Genomic DNA, 18,137 nt, shown 5'->3' on the forward strand with positions numbered 1-18,137 from the left:
AGCAAATAAGAAGCTAGAGCTAATGAGCTAAGCGGTGATTTAATTAATATAGTTTGTGTGGTTATTTTGGGGCTAAGGTAGCCGGGCATCCAGGACAAACAAGCAACCTCCCCATGCAACAAAGCACTTCTAAAATGTACCAGATGGATTTACAGGTGAATGCTGGCTTGCCTATAGCTTTTTGGCTTAAGCTCAACCTTCTTCCAGGAAGGTCATTATTTTAAGGCTCTTCACTCCTGTGGTGTACCTACAGGCTAGATCTATTTCCTTTCCTAATCATTAAAACTTACTGCTCATTAGTGACTTACTTTGAAACTTTACAACTCTCTCTCCTTTGTTCCTAGTGATCATTGCCTATAGTAATCACATGATCACATATAATATTCGGATGGTTTTATTAACAAGTATATAATACATATATTGCATACTGTATATAGTATATGAGGACTGTACAGTACAAATTTATGTTCACAGTTTGACATGACAAAATGTCATTACTGAATTCCCATTGGACTACAGGGTAGAAACAGCGAAGGTACATTAAACATTCACATCTTTAGTAAGAAAGATTACCAAAATGTTTCAGTATTTGCAAGTATACTAATGCATGCTAAAAACCTTTACCCATTCAGTCTTATTAGCTTATAAAATATATTACACTTTATTAAAAATTTCTGCATAGTTTATACAAGTATTAAAGTACTGTAAATGCAATAACCCTTCTATGCTTGCAGGTAGGGTTTAAGAGATGCTAAGCAGAAAGGTTATTCTGACCCTCTAACACTAAGTACATAACAGGAAAAAAAGTGCTAGTATTTGTAAAACACATTGTAGCCCTCGTTTAATGCATGTAAAATGGCTTTGTAAATGTATTACTTAAGTGAATTTGCAATCATTTAGAAACTGTTAACCTTGACCAAGATGAGAATAAAGAAAACTCAAGTGACTTCATGTACGTTAGCAATTCCTTCAAGACAATTCTTATTTTCAAACCAAATTATTAAAAACCTCTGATCTCGGAGATTGTCTTTACAACAATCTAAAGAATGGTGTGCAGATTACAGTATCAGCAAGTATCTCAAATTCCGCATTAGTGCAATACTGATAGTGCAGGTGGGTGTTTAATACAACATACATATACATATATCATTCCCCTGTAATCCTGTTCCAACGCTCTTGAAACGTCTGCATATTTAGCATCTTCTTAGCTGAACCAAGCTATGCTGCAGTCTGCAAATCAAGGGACTTTAGACTGCTAAGTGCCCACTTAATGATGCACACTCCGACTGGAAAGCTGGAATTGAATGAACTCTGTAACAATTCACACGGGGTGACTTCGTGTTTGCAGCCTGTTCTCATCAATTTAAAATACTACAACCGAACCGCCACTGACATTAACATAGCATGCCATCAAAAAAAACCCAAAAAAACAAAAAACACGTTTCCATGGCATCTTCTATCTTCCACAAAAACGGCTTAAAAAAAACAAAAAAACTAAAAGACTAAATTTCTCAACTACCATAGTAAGATACAAATACATACACATATAAAGAAAATTTGGTAAGGGCCAATGAACTAAAAGCATATCAGACCAGCATGGGGATAGAGAACGGGTTCTCTGGGTTACTTTTCTTTCCGAGTTAAAATAGATCTTTCTGATGGAACTGTTAACATGACCTAAGCAAGCTGAAGAGTAATGTAATGTAGATTTCTGAGCAAAGTTTAAATCTGTCAGGAAGCTATTAACTGTACTTCACTGCAAAGCTAATTCTGTCCTTCCCGGCACCCTTCCCCTTCTCAAGTTTGTGTGGAACACACAAACTGAAACAACAAAACCAGGCTGGATTCTGCAGTGCGCTGCAGAAGAACCCCTTCAAGACACGATGGTGTTGGCATGGGTGTGACTCCACACCCACAACGGAGACCCTGCTTTTTCCAAGAGACATTCCGCTCCTCAATTCAGGCCATGGGTACAGAAAGGCAAGAGCCTAATCAGCATGCTTTAATAGCCTGAACAGATTTTCTTTTAATTTATTTTTTTGCAGAGCTAAAAAAAGAACGAAAAGGAACCCAAGTGCTAAGATAACATTTCTTTACAGCTTCCACCCACATTTCCCCTCAGCTGGTTCACAGGGCTGAGCAGGACCTTCTGTGTGCAGTCCCTGCAACTCTGAACATAGTGCCATCAAAGCAAGCTCCCTGCTTGTGTGTGCGGGTAGCCTGCATCACTAATTCACTGATGTTCAAGGACAATCAAGTAGCGTGCTCCTCCCAGGTGTGTTGGATCCTGAGTTGTGGCTGGGACGAATTTTCAAGATTCTCTCCTCTCTTCTCCTCCATCCTTTGTGAGGGGGTGAAGGAGCTGTCGTGTCGTATGTAACCACATCTGCCCACTGCGCCATTTTCCTCAAATTTATAACCGATGGCATTTCTACGTGTGAATTGTTTTCTGTTGGCGTTTGGACTACGGTGTTCAAAAGCCTGCTTTTGAAAAAAAAAAGTCCCCCCAAATAATGGTGCTATTTATCATCAACATCAGCATGAGGCATTGTTTTTGTTTGTACTAACAGGATACATAGTAGTGACAGGAAACTGTTAGCTCCCGCAGAAACTTGTGGGAATCTTCAAGCTACATATATAAATCCCTGAATTGTGGTTTTTCTCTAGTTTTCAAAAATCTGTCACCAAAATAAAGATCTATGTGCTTCATTCACACTAGGTATATTTACAAATAGTGTCACTCAGGGGTTAATTCAATGATTTCCCTCAAGCTTATGGATGCTCATATATGCTGTGTCACGGACACAAATGACAGCTGGTTTGGCACCGTAGAGCTCACACAAAAAAAGCTCCATACGAAAGCTAGGTGACTAATTGGATATGGGAATATAAGTACCACTCATTTTCCTGTTTGCAAAAGCCCACTTAGTAGGTCAGAGGGGTTGGGAGAGTTCACTTTTACACTGTCTCAAAAGTTTTTGTTTGTTTGTACATTACCGGGCAATTATTTCTGTGGATTCCTTACTCTGAATGCGTCGTGAGCCACAATGAAGGATCCTGCAGGAATGGAGGCGGTGGTACCAATAACCCTTCAGGTATCCAGCTGGGTAGCAAGGGTCACTTAGTTGAGTCATGTCTAGGGATGGACATTTAACAAATGCACCGCACAGTCCATGTTAGCGGCCGAGATGTCGATGGCCCACAGTCCTATCCAGGAAGAATCGCTGGCTTCCTCCTCCACTCGCAGGCTCTTCTGCTTCTTCCCCACACTATGGGAGCACATGGCTCCCCTAAAGCAGAAGCCTGGGCTCAGCGAAGGCCTCCACATAAACTTTGGGTGCTTTGGAGGACAAAGGACTTTGACATAGCAGAGTTGGTTATCCAGGCCAACAAGCAAGTGGGAAGGTCAGTGGAAGAGGGGACAGGACCAGCTTGACATCTCTGTGGATCTATCTTGCTAACTGGTAAAAGGAACCCCATTCTTTGTGGGTGAACACAAAATGTAGCAGAGGTACGAAGGTCTCTGGCAAGGACTAGCAGGCTGGATACTGTATTTCTGATACATTTACTTTGACATTCTTTTAAGGAATACATGGAGAAACTGACAAATTGGTCGTGAGTTTACATGTTCCCTTGTTCTCATTACATTAAACGTATCTGTAAGGAGGGTTTGCTTAGCATCCCCGGAAAAAAAAAAATGTTCACATTCTTTAGGTCTGACCCGTGGTAAGGAAAGGGAGGGTTAGAGAATCAACTACTGACCATATGGAAGTCTTGAATGATATAAATTCAGAGATTCAGACCAGCTGAATCGAAATTAAAATGTACATACAAAAAATGAGTTAGCTAATGGGCAGGAGGAGAGGAACAGAGAGACGCACACGGACAGGGAGAGAGACAAGAGTGCCAGGAAGAGTCGGGAGTCACTGAGGTGGAGCCAGGCTTTCAGACGAGCATGTGGCGTTTCCTGTGGAGGGCAAGGTGGTCGGAGCGAGAGAAGCTTCGGTCGCAGTCCGGACACTGGAAAGGTTTGATTCCAGTGTGCTTTCGGAAATGTCTTGTTAGTTCATCAGACCGAGCAAATTTCCATGTGCAGCCTTCCCAGGTGCATTTGTAGGGCTTTTCTCCTGCAAGGAAGGGAAACGGAGCTTGAATGGTTCTGCTGTTGTCGTCGTTAAAAGGAGAAGCTAAGATTTTTTTGAACTAACGCACTTGGAAGATGTAACTTTCAAGATAAAGTCAATAATACAGTCACTATAGGAAAGCATGGAGCAAGAGTATCCTCCATGGAAAAGCAGAGAAAAAGAATTGGGGTAGGATCTAAACAATTCTTAAGGCAGGAAGAACCATTCCAGGGACGAGCATGGAGCAGGATTCTGCATCTTTAGGTCTCCAAGCCCTAAACCCTCGGGAGATTAAATGGTCCATGGTCCACTGGAAGCTTCTGAGTTTTTCTTATTCTTTTCCATAGTTTTCTAAAACTACAAAGTTCCTATCAATCAAAATACCTGCTAAAGAATTTGGCAGCCCACTTTCTTATTTAGTTCCTGACAGTGACACCAAGCCCCTATGTATTAACATCAGAAGTTTTCTCTACCTTCTATACCCCTTCCTGTAGCCACCACTCACAGGAAGGCTCTTGTGGGAAATCCTAGTGAGAGCCAGAACGAAGACCCTCACAGATATACTGCTTCCTGGTGATCTTATTGAATTAAAGTCAGTAATTCAAGTTGGCCACCGCTGACAGGAAATTCAGAACACTATAAAACAGCGTTTCTCAACCCGCGGGTTGCTGCCCTCTCAGGGGTCACCTAAGACCATCATAAAACACAAGGTATTTACATTATGATTCACAGCAGTAGCAAAACGACAGTTATGAAGTAGCAACAAAAATAATTCTATACTGGGGGTCACCACAACATTAGGAACTGTACTAAAGGGTCGCAGCGTTGGAAAGGCTGAGAACCACTTGCTCTAAAATCTGCCACAAGTCTTTCATAGCAGACGTTCTCCTGGTGGCATGACGTCAATGCTCAGAGTTGGGAAAATGCCATATATAAGTTGCCTTCAGGCTGTGAGTAGAGTATGGTACACCCGGGTCACGGCGGGTGACGAATTCATCCCTGTTTAGTGACTCTTGTCTCTAGAATGCTTGGTATTAAGTTTTAGGGCCTACAGGCTCTATTTTGCTACTCAGCCCCATACATGCCTATGTCCAAATACAAAGACTCAATACTGCTTTGATTTTAGACAGGAAGACCTGATGCTCCACCCCTCTGGTCCCATTCATGCCTAGTGCGGACCTGCCATTGCTGTTTGGGACCTCCCCTCCCCGCCCCAATACAGCTTCTTCTGCCGCCTCCTCCTCAGGATTCGCTGAAAACCGCTGCTGTTTTTCTGTGCTGAATCCCAGATCCCTCTGTGAGTATTCCCTGATGAGAATGAGCCACCAGACTCAGAAAAACAATTACATTCTACACAAGGGTCATGCAGCAAATCAGTTAGACTGTAACGTCCACCAAAGGGCTCAAGCCAAGAGCAGCCTTACCACACAAAAGAGCAAAATAAATAAATAAAAGAGTAAAATTCCTGTACTCTCAAGAGCGTTTGGAATGCCAGATTTACAGACTTTAGCAGCGTGCGAGAATGCGGGTGTTTCTCCTACCTGTGTGAGTTCTTCTGTGTGCTTTCAAGTGCGAGCTCTTAGTGTAGACTTTGTTGCACCCCTCATAGTCGCATCTGTGTATCCTCCGCTTCCTTTGGGTGTCCGGGGACTCCACAGGCAGAGGTCTCTTCCCGGGCTGCACTATGACCGAAGGATGGTTCCTACCAAAGCCAAGTTAAATGCAAAACACTTGAGTGATGGCGCTTTCTTTCCTTCTGTCTACTAACAACCAAAAAGCACTTACGACATCGGGCAAAAACAAATGAAAACCCCCAACAAAATATAAAATACGAACAATAAAAGGAATTAGCTGTTCAACCCAAGAAGCACTGCTATATTCATTCAACAAACATGTAGCGAGCACCTACCATGAGCCAGGCACTGTGCTTGGCACCGGGATACAAAGATGAATAAAAACAGGGTTCCTGCCCTCGAGGAGCTCACACTCTAGGGGGAGACAGACATGGAGATAAGTAATGACAGCAAGAAGGTTAGGTGCTCCGCTCGAGGAAGTGCCCCGAGCGGGAGAGGCTCTCTGCAGCTTTCGGATCGTGCACCTTCCTTCTCTGCACCGCACCAACGATCCCACAGGCTGCCTGATTTCCATTTCTCTCGCAGGAAAAAAAAAAATGTAAACAGTCAAATCCCTGCTTCTTCGGCAAACACACTGCTTGACAGATCTATGTCCTAGTCTTTCTCTTAATGTCTCTTTTAATGATTGCTGACTCACGCTTAATTTTTCAAAGGCTGGCTCTTTCAAACGAGCCTGTAACTGCTGTCTTAAGCGCATTCTTTCAGTGCCACGGTGGTTCCTGCGTGACAGAGGCTCCAGCGGCCATCAGTGAGGTGGGGATGGGATGCCTCATGCCCTTCGTACCTTAACCTCTCTCGCACCTGCCCAAGGGTTCTTAAGCCACACTGGCTCGCCATGACTGTGAAGTGTTTCCATGCCAGAAAGGAGGCCGACAGAGAGCAGGGGCAAATGGGAAAAAAAGTGTGCGGTTTCCCAAGCCCTTCCTGTGGCCTGTCACCCACCCACCCATTCGTTTGCTCCTGGGCAGTGAGCTAGCGGATGCAAGCATTTGCAGCTGTCCGCTAACCGGGAGTAAAGGCACTGCTCAGTTAGAATTTCCGGGTCCTAAAATATTCTAAATGATGCACACATGATTTCTGTGTGGGGGAGGGGGTAAAAAAAATAAAGAATAAGGGGGTAAAATGACTATTTCTCACGATTCTGAAATGTTATTGAGCGCATTGAGGGGTGCCTGCAGTAATAGTTTCAAGGCTCAAAAAATTGAACATACTTCTTTTCGGCTTGAGATGTGTTAAGAGGAGACTAGTAAATAAGAAGGTGGGTTCGGTTTACTTAACATCAGTACTTTAAACCTTACCCGGATGCCTGAGAGACAGATAAACGGACACTAAAGTTTATTTGGAGTTTTCTTTTTTTTTTCCCCCTAAAGAAGACTCAGTGGTGAATTATACCCTGTGTCTGGGATCTGGGGAGAGCCCCCGTCAAATGGCTTTAGAAATCTGGGCTCTATAGGTTGAGAATCTAACTCATTTTTAGCACGGTAATTATGACTGCTTTCCCCAATGTCACTAATCGCCTCTGTACCCCAATTTCACCTGTGCAATAAGGGTGATGCTACCAACTAAAAAGGCTGTGGGAAAGCCACTATCAGTGACGACTCAGAGAACCACAGGATCGTGTGTGTGTGTGTGTGTGTGTGTGTGTGTGCCGGAGTCAGAAGTCCCCCCGCCCCTCTGCACCTCACAGCTGTCCAATCACGTGGCGTTTTCTAGCCACTTTAAGGAAGATCAAGTTAGGGTCTACTGGAAAAGACGGCAGCATGAGGCTCAGAGTAGAGGTCCTGGGAATCTCAGGCTCTTTGGCTTCCCACTCCTCATTTTTTAAAGATATCCCCTGGGATCATACAACCATACAACTACCTGCTAGGAGCTAAACTGGCCCTTAAGTTTACGTTCTCACGCCCACCCCTCCTTTTTCTGTTCTAAATGCAGCCTTTTGGACATATCTTTGAGTGTATTTAAAAATGACCCTACAGCTGAAATCCTAGACTGGACAATGGCTTTCCAAGCTGGGAAGGCCACGCCCAGGCAGCAGGGTTCCAGGCACCTGGCTGCTTCGAATGATCCCTGCCTGGCTAATGCGTCCTATGTGGGCTGCTACTGGGTCCACTCCAAGACATTACTTAATCCCATCTGAGAAAGAGTTAGCCAGAGTGCATGCTCCGTTGTGGCTAATCTACAGATTTTTCTTTTTTGAGGATTAGGTCATCATTAAATAAGTACATCACCCATTAAGCATTTAAAAGGGGAAGAAAAAAATATGCATGTCTATTTGAGACAGGTCTCACGTAAGCCCCAGGTGGGTTTAAAAGCCTGACCCTCCTGCCTCTTCCTCTCAAAGGCTTCAATCAGAGGCACGGATTACCACACCTAGCTGGAAACAGTATTCTTTTCAGCAGCATTTAAAGACTGCTTTCAAATCTTCTCCCACAACGTATCACACTTTAGTTCCTAAGACTTTAGACTAGCCCTCTGCTGCTGGTCCGTTTCGGCAAGGAGAACACCTGGAGAGACGCAGTGGGTCGAAGCGGGTCCCCTGGTCAAGAGCAGTGGGTCCCCTGTGGGTGCCTTAAGTAGTGCCTTGGCTCACCAGCTCTCTATGCACTCTGGATAATAAGGGGGCTCTCTTGAAACACTTGGAGATGGGCATGATGACGCGTGCCTGCAACCCCGGCACAGGAGGCTGAGGCAGGTGGCCCATGAATAAGGTCAGCCTGGGCTACACAACGAGACCCCATCTTTTAAAAAGCAGACAAAAACCCTGCCACTGAACTCTTAAGGGGAAGCACTAGACCAGTGTGAGAAACGAAAGCAAAGGTTCCCGAGATGCTTTCTTTGTCTGATGCTGCAGCTGGGCGTTGAGGAGTGCCCCCCCCCCCCCCCGTATCTGTTAGGGACCAGCTACGCCAGCATCCCTCAGTGTGGTGTTCACACCTGAGCCACTAGGAAAGCCACACCAGTCAAAGGTGGGTACGACTGACCGTCTGACGTCACCACAACAGCTACTGAAGCCAGAGAACTCACATGTTGAGGTGATAAGACAGGGAAGGTGGGCGGAACATTCACCGAAGCCAGAGAAAAGGTGACGTGGGAGAAGGATGACGGGAGGGACCCTAAGGGACAGTGGCTGTGGCCCTGGAGGCTGACCAGTGGGCCCAATGCAGAAGTACTATGGTACAGAGACAGTACAAGAGTGATTACAATAAACAAAAGCAGAAAATGTGGATGGGGGGGGGGATTAGCCTATGGTCCCACCCAGGCTGAAGCACAGCGCCAGGGTCAAAGGTCATCTCCTCAGAGCCTGCTCACCCCAGCGGTGAAGCCATAAATGCTGGGACTTCACCCTGTACTTTATCGTCCTGTCCGAGCACACGCTCAGATGCCGGGCAGGGCAGACAGCCTTCCTACTTGGCTGCAGTTCTGCACGGGAGGGGAGGCTCCACGGCAGCTATGATTAAAGACGCGACGCAAAGATGTCCTTCAGCACTGAGCTGCTCTGAGCTGCACGGAAACCTTCTGCGGCCAGCACTGTGGTTGGCCTGAAGATTTTCGATAATAGACACACTAAATTACATTTGAAGCGGCAGCTGTGGGGAGGGGGGGACGGATTCTGTTTGACACATTAAAAACATTTCGGGACTCAAGCTGATGTGAACAACAAATCCAATCTTCGTGAGAACACTAAATATGTGTATTCCAGATGGATGGAAAAAAGGAAAAAAAAAAAAAAGATGCACGTGGCCACCTTGGGAGACTCATCCGCTGAAGTTGCCACACTGCCGGAGATGTGGTTCGTGCTGTTCCCGGAGACTGTCGTGACCACTGTTACAGAGGCGCCACCCAGTGACACCACACACAACACAGGATGTCCCCGGTCATCCACAGTATATCCTAGGTTTGCAATTCCACTCCAGGTCCCCGGGTGCATGGCACTACTAACACCAGGCACACCGAAGGATACTTACTCTTGCAACAATGCCTGCGGGGGGGACACTGAGTTCATTAAAGGGGGTGACATTTCTTCAGGGTAATAGTCTGTCCTCTGTGGTTCAATTCCAGGTTCTATTTTAATTTTTTTCTGTAATATGGGCTTCTCATAGGATTCAATTACAGGTACTAAAAAATAAAAAAGAGAAAAAAAAATCATTCTACATATGATGAATCAATTTCAGCTTTAAAGCTCACTGCCTGGCTTCTAGCAACTACACTTACATATGCGTGTTTATTCTCTGGCTAGGGTTATATACAGCAGGGCTCAGCTTGAAAAGGATCCTTACTTCTGAAGCAGAGAGAAGGCCCTGCACTTCAAGATGACTCTTCCTTACAAAGTCTGGCTATCCCTATCTTTAGTCCCCAGTCTATGGCTGGTACGTAGGCGCCTTTTAAGAGCCATTAGCAGCAGGATCAGAGAGTACTTAGGGGGGGCTGGAGAGATGGCTCAGTGGTTAAGAGCACTGACTCTTCTTCCAGAGGTCCTGAGTTCAATTCCCAGCAGCCACATGGTGGTTCACAACCATCTGTAATGAGATCTGGCGCCCTCCTCTGGCGTGCGGGCATATATGGAGGCAGAATGTTGCACATATAATAAATAAATAAATCTTTAAAAAAAAATAAAAAAAAAGGAAAGTACTTAGGTCCCTTTTGTTCCCAGAACCATGCTGGTACTCAGTAAATCAAAGTGTAGCATATACCGTGAAACAAAGCAGAAAGAGTTGCCGAGGGGCAGACCAGGTGGTCCTTCTGAGGATGTGATAGCTCTGCCCAGAGGCCTCACTAGATTCCCTAGGGAAATGCGGTCTATACTTGGCAGGTGCCCCAGTGCGAGGGCACAGCAGAATTTACCTTGCAAGCTACTGTTTGAATTGTCCATCTCTTCTGACAAGGAGACCATGAGCGGCTGCTGGAGGTGGCTGGTGTACATGAAAGGGACAGGCTGCACCACGACGGGCTGGATGACAGGGAGGATGCCAGGGCTCCGGATTCCATGTCTGGTCAGCGCAGCCGCCATCACCGGCGGCATGGACAGAGGCATGCTGAAAGGCTGCACTCCAGGAGAAGGGGGTGAGTATTTCTTAATAGGCGGGCTGGAGGGCGGCATGCTCAGCACAGGTGAGGCTCTCCGGTGCGACGGAAACTTGAGGGAGGAGGGAGAACTGCCAGCCGAGGGTGGTGATCCCCGCTTGTTCACAGTGAGGTCCACTGGCTCCATCTGGATCCCGTGAGTAAGGCCTTCTGGGGTCGGGAAGAACTTGTCGGGTAATGGCGTGGAGTAAATGACCCCATATTTGTTGGGTTTTATCGATTCTATGTAATTCGATGGGTAGGACTATCAGAAATGAGAAAAAAAAAAGATAAAGTGTAAAGAGACATACCTTTGGGGGAAGGTTTAGCAAATGCTATAAATTAGGCTATTGGGCCCCAGGGAGAACTGAGCGCCATGGCTATGTTTTCACGTTTAGTCTGAAGGCCAAACCTGCCTGGACGTGTTCTAAAGTGGCTTGTCTGCATTACCAAAGGCTTGCGGCCTTCCTAAGGACACCTTGCTGCCACCAAGGACAGGCCAAACCATATGACCTGCTGCTTTTCTTTGCTTTTTTTTTTTTTTTGAGACAGAGTCTCACTGTGTACCCCTGGCTAGCCTGGAACTCACTATGTAGACCAGGTTGGCCTCAAACTCGGAGATCCACTTGCCTCTGCCTTCATGGTGCTGGGATTATGTCGTGCACCCCACACCAGCACACTGTTCCTTCTGAGCTTCCCTGCCGTGGCTTTGACTGGGATCATTCCTGGAATTACACCCTTTCTTCACTAGGCCCAGACATGTGGAATCTCTGCCTGTCTATGAACCACAACGGTTCGCCCTTATCGAAATACCATTCTGGACCTAGTGCCATCCTCAAATGACCCAGGAATAGGCGACCAGGCAATGAGACTAAAGTCACTGGTTCTGGCGTCACTTCCTTTCCTTTCCTTTCCTTTCCATTTCTTTTCTCTTCTCTTCTCCTCTCCCCTCCCCCTTCTCTCCCCCCACCCTTAAAGAATTAATTTGTCATTATTGTTATCACTGTGAATTATCTGCAAGCGTGTATCTACAGGTAGGTGTGCTTGTGAGTACCGATGCCCATGGAGGCTTGAGACACGGGATGTCTGGGAGCTGGAATAAGAGATGGGTGGGAGCCACCTGATATACATGCCCGACTGAGGTTTCAGGAGGAGCAGCAAGCGCCTTTAGACGCTGAGCCACCTCTCCAGTGCTTTATGAACACGTGTGGTTTTCTTCTGCCCTTCTTTACTCTTATTACCTGTGTAACTCAGTGACTTCTACTGAGATCAGCTGAAAGATGGGAAAAAAACTATCAGTACTGTGCAGAATACACAAAAGGAATAAACCAGGAAGAACAGGACGCAGGTTTTGGCACCAGCTTTGGCTAGGGGCAGAGGGTTGAATAACGACAACCCGTGCACTCCTCCCACTTAGTCACTGGAAATTTAAAATTGTATTTTTGTTTTGCTTTGTGGATTTTTTTTTAAGGATCTAACTCCACAGTCCAGGTTGCCTTTGTACTTGTAGCAATCCTCCTGTCTTTGCCGCTCAAGTGTTGGTCTCCACCAGCATACACAGCTCTTTCCTTCTTTAGAACTGGCCATACCCAAGTATAACACAAGAAAAGAGGTCCAAGTTACACAACAACATAAATATGAAACATATTTAATAAAATAGGTACTATTAAAAGAAGCACCGGGCCCACTTAAAAAAAAATGAGACATTATGCACAAAGAGGATCAGTAACTAAGAAGTTACATACACTTTATTTAATTTTCCAAAGGACACAGGTCTGGTGGGAGGCAGATCCATGTGAAATGGATGGGATCCGTGAGTTTCTCCACTGTAAAGCTGAATCCTGATTTCCAGCCCCGTTCTTCCGAGACCTCCCAATGACCTAGATTTTAAGGCCTACAGTTGCTGGCAGCTCAACAGGGAGCAAAATGAGGACAATACTTTCATCGCTGTCTGTCACCGTGGCTTGAATTTAAGACAAGCAGAACGCAGGCAGAACCTGGGGGATTTGCAGATTTACTAATACCCTCAGGGTCTGCAAAATCGTCAAGGAACAAAAAGCCGCACACCAGGCGGAGTCTAATACACGCTTCGCATTTTTATACACGGTCAACACAAAGGAACGTCCCTGTCCTTCATACTTTGGGTTCCAGGATAAGTGCAGGGAGGCACTTTTGGACACTCAACTTTGAGTACATAATCAACTATTTCCAGGACGACTGCCTCAAAAAGGTCGAAGAGCCGTGGTCCTTCCAATTGGCTCACTGACAAGTTCCAGGATCTTCTCTACTTCGTTTGGGTGGAGCACACAGCCTCCTGCAGTGGCTGACACCCACGTGGCGTGCACTGTAAAATCCGATGCACGTCAGGTGTGGCTTGAGCTGGAGACCCCGCTGAGCCACTTGCCCTCTGGTTTAGAAGACTCCTGTCTCCTAAGGTCATGCACAGACATGGCTCCACAGGTCCCAAATACACAGCAGTGGCAAGTGTTGGATCAGAAAGTTCTTCTCTGGCCATTGGCAGGCATGAATGGAAGCCCAATGTCCTCGTACCTCATCTTCTGCAACACAGCTATCCAAAGACGAGACTTAGAAACGGCCCACGGGCAGCACCCCAGCCCTAGGTGCTCCTCTCCCGGTGAAATGCATACCACAACGTCCACACCTCCGCTACCTGTATGTATTTGCTGACTGCTGTCTGTCACTGGAGCAGGAGGCAAGAGCTTCACAAGCACTTCATGTCTGGATGTCTGGGAATGAATTAATCGGCTCTCTGCAGGTCTTCACTCCCGGAGAGGCTCAAGATAATGCGATACTTGTGATTCTTGAAGACAGGGTTCAAAACAGGAACTGGGGTGACGGTGGAGAGGGTGGGGGAGAAAGAGGCTTGGGCACTCTCCCAGGGGTCTTACTAGTACTTTGCACAGTGAGAATTTCCAGAGTCATATTTTACTAGGAACAGCTCTGGAGAGTTCGCTTTACAAGACAGTAAGTGGGTGTGGGACCAGTGGCAGAACAGGAAGTCTCTGCTGCTGATGGACGTGAAAACAAGGAGCATCTGTGACGGGGCTAGTCCTCAGACCACAGGTGGGGCTCCAGGCACAGGAAGGCGTGGCACGTTCATCAACACTTGCTCTGGGCTCAGCAAATGTTCTGAGGCAAACAGAGAAGGCTTTCTGTCCACCTGGTCCAGGAAAACCACAAAGGGTTGCTATCGGGACAGAGCTCGGGACATGACTGGTGTCAGTGTCTCTCACAGAACAAGGAGTCTGCTGGGAGACAAGTCACCAGGAAAGCAAAAGAAAAGAGGGCTCCCAGGGGAAATTTAGAGAAAGAGTAAAAAATATTTTTCAAGTTTTCTTTCTTCAATTGTTTTTTGATAGCCTGAATCAGAACCTCTAGTTTTTAATCTTCTTCAGGAGGCCATCCTGTCTGTCGTGTGCAGTCTTTAACAGAGTTTGTATTTCAGTAAGAGAAGAACATTAGTTCCTCACTTTCTCTAAGCTATGACAAGAATTACAAATAACAACCCTGCTCTGGCCAGGATTTTCTTTGAAAAAGTAAAAGGCGATGGTGGCGGGGAGTGACGGAAGACATACGGACAGACACAGCAACAGCCTGATGCTTTTTGTGATGGGATTTAGAAAAAAAAATTCTGGAGGCTGGAAAGGTGGCTCAGTGGTTAACTACACTTGTAGAAGACCCAGGTTTAGCTTCCAGCACCCACATGGCAGCTCACGACTGTCTGTGACTCCAGTTCCAGGGGCTCCAATGCCCTCTTCTGGCTTCCTCGGGCACTGCATGTTCTTATACATATATGTAGGCAAAATATCAATACACGGGAGAAAAATTTCTTTGTAAAAATCTTACAAGCTTTGCCTAGTGCCTGCAATCCTAGCGCTCAGAAGGCTGAGGCAGGAGGACTGCCATGAGTCAGGGCCAGTAAGGGATACACAGCAAGACCCTGTCTCGAAGGAAACACAACCCAACTTACAAAGGCCCGGTGCTCTGTAACAAGTGCTTTTTGACCCCTTCACCTCCTCCTGTGAGGGTGGGGGAGGGGAAGCTGACCTGAGAGCACAGACTGAAGCTCTCTGGAATGGAATGAATTCTCTGTCAGGTGAAGCTGACCACCAGCGCATGAAGGAGAAAAGCACTAATTACAAAAAAAACACTTTTACACATTTCAACTTCGTATGTTTGCTTTTCTGTTGTTGTTTTTTGTTTTGTCAACTTGACACAAGATCAGGGGACCCGGGAAGAGGGACGCCAACTGAGAAACGTGTCTTCTGTAGACTGGCCTGTATACATTTTTCTCGGCTAACGATGGTTGTGAGAGGGCCCAGTGCACTATGGGAGGTGGCATCCCCGAGCAAGTGAAAAGTAGCTCTTCAGCTAGGTCAGGGCAATTTCCCTCCGAGGTCTCTGCTTCAGGATCCTGCCTATTTCCATTTCCCCTCAGTGATGAGTGTGGCCTGGAGCTGTAGGCTGAAATAGTTGGCTCTCCAAGTTGCTTTTGATCGTGGTGTTTATCACAGCAATAGAAAGCAAATTACAGCACTCTAACACACAGAAAAACAAAAATCCCTTTTATCCCCTCCCATCGCAGTTAAGTTGCATTTTCTGCGCACCTAACTATCTCCCAACAATCTGCTAATGCGGGTCTTCATGTCGGCTGCAACTGGGCTCATGAGCATACTTTTCATGGTTGATGAAGAACACTGGATGTACCGTCAAATATATCAACGATGGCCACGCGCCATTTACGAACATTATATTTTCCAGCTAAGAACTGAGAAATGTGCCTGTCTTCACCTTTTCCTGCAAGCTGAGCATTGCAAGAGCTGAAAGAAAGGGGTGGAAGGACAGTGCTGCGAAGTTGCCGAAGAAAAGTCCGGTTCTTCCGTGAATGCCATTCGAACTTTTCAACTATTCCACTACTCCATTCGGGCACGCGAGAGCTGCGTTATGTAGCCGCTCTGCTGGAATGTAAATGCTATCTCCTCAAAGATGCTCTCGCTCCACTCCTCACTGCGGACAACTCGAAATACCTCACCGGCTTAGTAATATCTATGGTAACTGCATTCTGGGCGCCTCAGAGTGACCCCGTGTCTGGTATAAGTATTTCTGGCAGATCTTCCACAGCCAGAGCATAAGCATGATCTAATTTTGCAAGCGTGTCAGCCCCAGCCTTGAGATACATATCCAGACAAGATATCTTCCCCTTCTGACTATTTTTCCAATCCCATGGAAGAAAAGAGCAAGACAGACTGGGAGCATTGCCTTGTTAGTCAGGATCCGCGGAACCACATCCTCTCATGTCTAAACTGCTCCTTTGGTTTGAAAAGCTGGCCCCTCTTTGTCACCCATGTCTTGTCTCCACGGCACTAGGACTGGACTGGTGGCCTCCCAGCACTATGGCCTGGCTCACCAGAGGGGACAACTTAGCGCTAAAGCGTACAAGAGGAGCACGGATGTGATTCCCACCCAGCTGCGGACTGTTCCAAATGTAATAGGATTCTGGCCTCGCTGCCAAGTCCTCTCTCTGGCTGGCTTCTCCTCAGTCATCCCTCATAGAGCCTCGGCCCCATATGGCTTCTGTCTACCCTGTTTTCTTTTTCCTTAATGACTTTATCCTCAATGTATTTTACACATGTATCTGTGAACTTACTTTCACTGTGAACAGATCAGCCTGTGGTTGACCCTATCTAGGGGTGTGGAAAAAGGGTCCCAAGGATGGATCGTGGCACCTCGTTTATTACTGGGGGCTTTTGAGAAATGCCACCTGTCTAGTGCCTGCCTGTCAAACAAGGAGCACTTCAGGAAACAACACAACACATAATGTTACCAGTTAAGAGAGCTCAGTCGTGGGCAACTCACCACAGAGACAGGGTCCATGGCCTCCTGCTTGACAGGGACGGGGTCAAACATGAGCATTCTTTTAGTTAAGCCTTCTAGGGTGTTCTGATCTCTGGCCTGCAAAACAAAACGACACACCCAGTCTTAACACCAAGGTCACATAAACTAAGAAAAACGAAACACCCCTTTGCCCCTTTCTCCACTCTACCTCTGTCTCACCTCTGGAAAGGCTTGGACTGTTGGCCTTACCTACCACCAAAGATGCCCCCTTCACTTCATATAATTAAACCCAGGCCTCACGGGCAGGACTAGATGAAGCAGCCTTTCTTACTCAGCTGCATAAACCCTGACATTTCTGGAACAATATGTACAGCCTCTTCTGCCAGGAACCTTGCTTGGCATTGCTGGGCAGCTCAGCAGAGGATCCACCCCACCCCCACGCTCATCACAGCAAAACACAGGGAGAAAGAAACCCAGAAGTGGCCATCAGTGACCCCCGTGTTAACCCTGCAAACCCTTTCAAGTGGGACCGCAGTACACACGCTGTTAAGAGCCTTTATGGTCACTTGACACTTTATTGAAAAACACGTCTTTGTTGTAATGAGTGGGGGCTCAAACCATCGGACTCACCACACTGCCCTGTGAGGACACTGGCTGAAACTGTCACTTTTCATCAGACACAAGGGCCAATCAGACGGCTTGGTGAGCAAACACGTCTGCTGCTAATCCTGATGATCACAGTTCAGTCCCCAGACCCCACGCGGAGCAGGAGCAAGCTGCTCTCTGACCTCCATGTGTGCTTGTGCCCACACACACAGAGAAAGGAATAAAATAATAAATACACTGCTGGACCCTTCGTTTCCAAATGTTCCCACTACAGACAGCACTGACCCTCTCTGTACCTGTACCCTACAGTTTAAATCTTACACCAAATTTTCTAAAGGAGAATTCTCTCCTTCCATTTTGATGGATCCCAAATGATAAATCATTTTACTTTGAGTTACAACATTACTGATTGAACCTGTTTCATTTTTATTTGCCATTTACAGTTCTTTCTTTGAGAAATGTCTACTTGGATCTTAAGGCATACCCCCTACACACACACACACACACACACACACACACACACAGTTTCCCTTATTAGCTTGCTGTCACTCCGTCCTGTTCTGCTTGGTAACCACGGCGTGCTGCACAGAACCGTGTGGCTGCTATGGGACTTTACACAGCTGCATCAGGTCCTCACCATCCCAACCTGGGGTACCCACTTAGGGCTCTGATTTGAGACAAGGTCATTCAAGGTCACAGGTCACTCTGGCTCTCCTGAGAGAGTAGTGTGCCTGTGAGCTCAAGCACTAGGGAGACCCAGGGAGGAGGACTGCCCCAAGTTTGAGGCCAGCCTGGGCTACATGGCAAGACTTTGTCTCCAAAACAAAAACAAACCCTGCAGAGGCTGCAGATGGCT

General features: G+C 46.5%; 1 protein-coding gene across 2 annotated transcripts in view; it reads right to left on the reverse strand.

Annotated features, from left to right (window-relative positions):
* Positions 1–378: 378 nt before the first annotated feature.
* The window catches only part of Klf3 (Kruppel like factor 3), a 29,546-nt gene continuing 11,787 nt past the window's right edge, over positions 379–18,137 (reverse strand). For both annotated transcript variants that reach the window (XM_041671141.1, XM_041671142.1), the window contains exons 2-6: positions 16,697–16,792; positions 10,601–11,084; positions 9,724–9,874; positions 5,666–5,826; positions 379–4,127 (exon numbers count right to left, since the gene is read on the reverse strand). In XM_041671141.1, coding sequence (XP_041527075.1) covers positions 3,946–4,127; positions 5,666–5,826; positions 9,724–9,874; positions 10,601–11,084; positions 16,697–16,753 — 1,035 coding nt within the window. In that variant the 5' untranslated portion in view covers positions 16,754–16,792 and the 3' untranslated portion in view covers positions 379–3,945. The remainder of the gene's footprint in view (positions 4,128–5,665; positions 5,827–9,723; positions 9,875–10,600; positions 11,085–16,696; positions 16,793–18,137) is intronic.

Source organism: Microtus oregoni, unplaced genomic scaffold (assembly GCF_018167655.1).
Source record: "Microtus oregoni isolate MIOR12 unplaced genomic scaffold, Mior012 000021F_ref0000039, whole genome shotgun sequence".
Lineage (NCBI taxonomy): Eukaryota > Metazoa > Chordata > Mammalia > Rodentia > Cricetidae > Microtus > Microtus oregoni.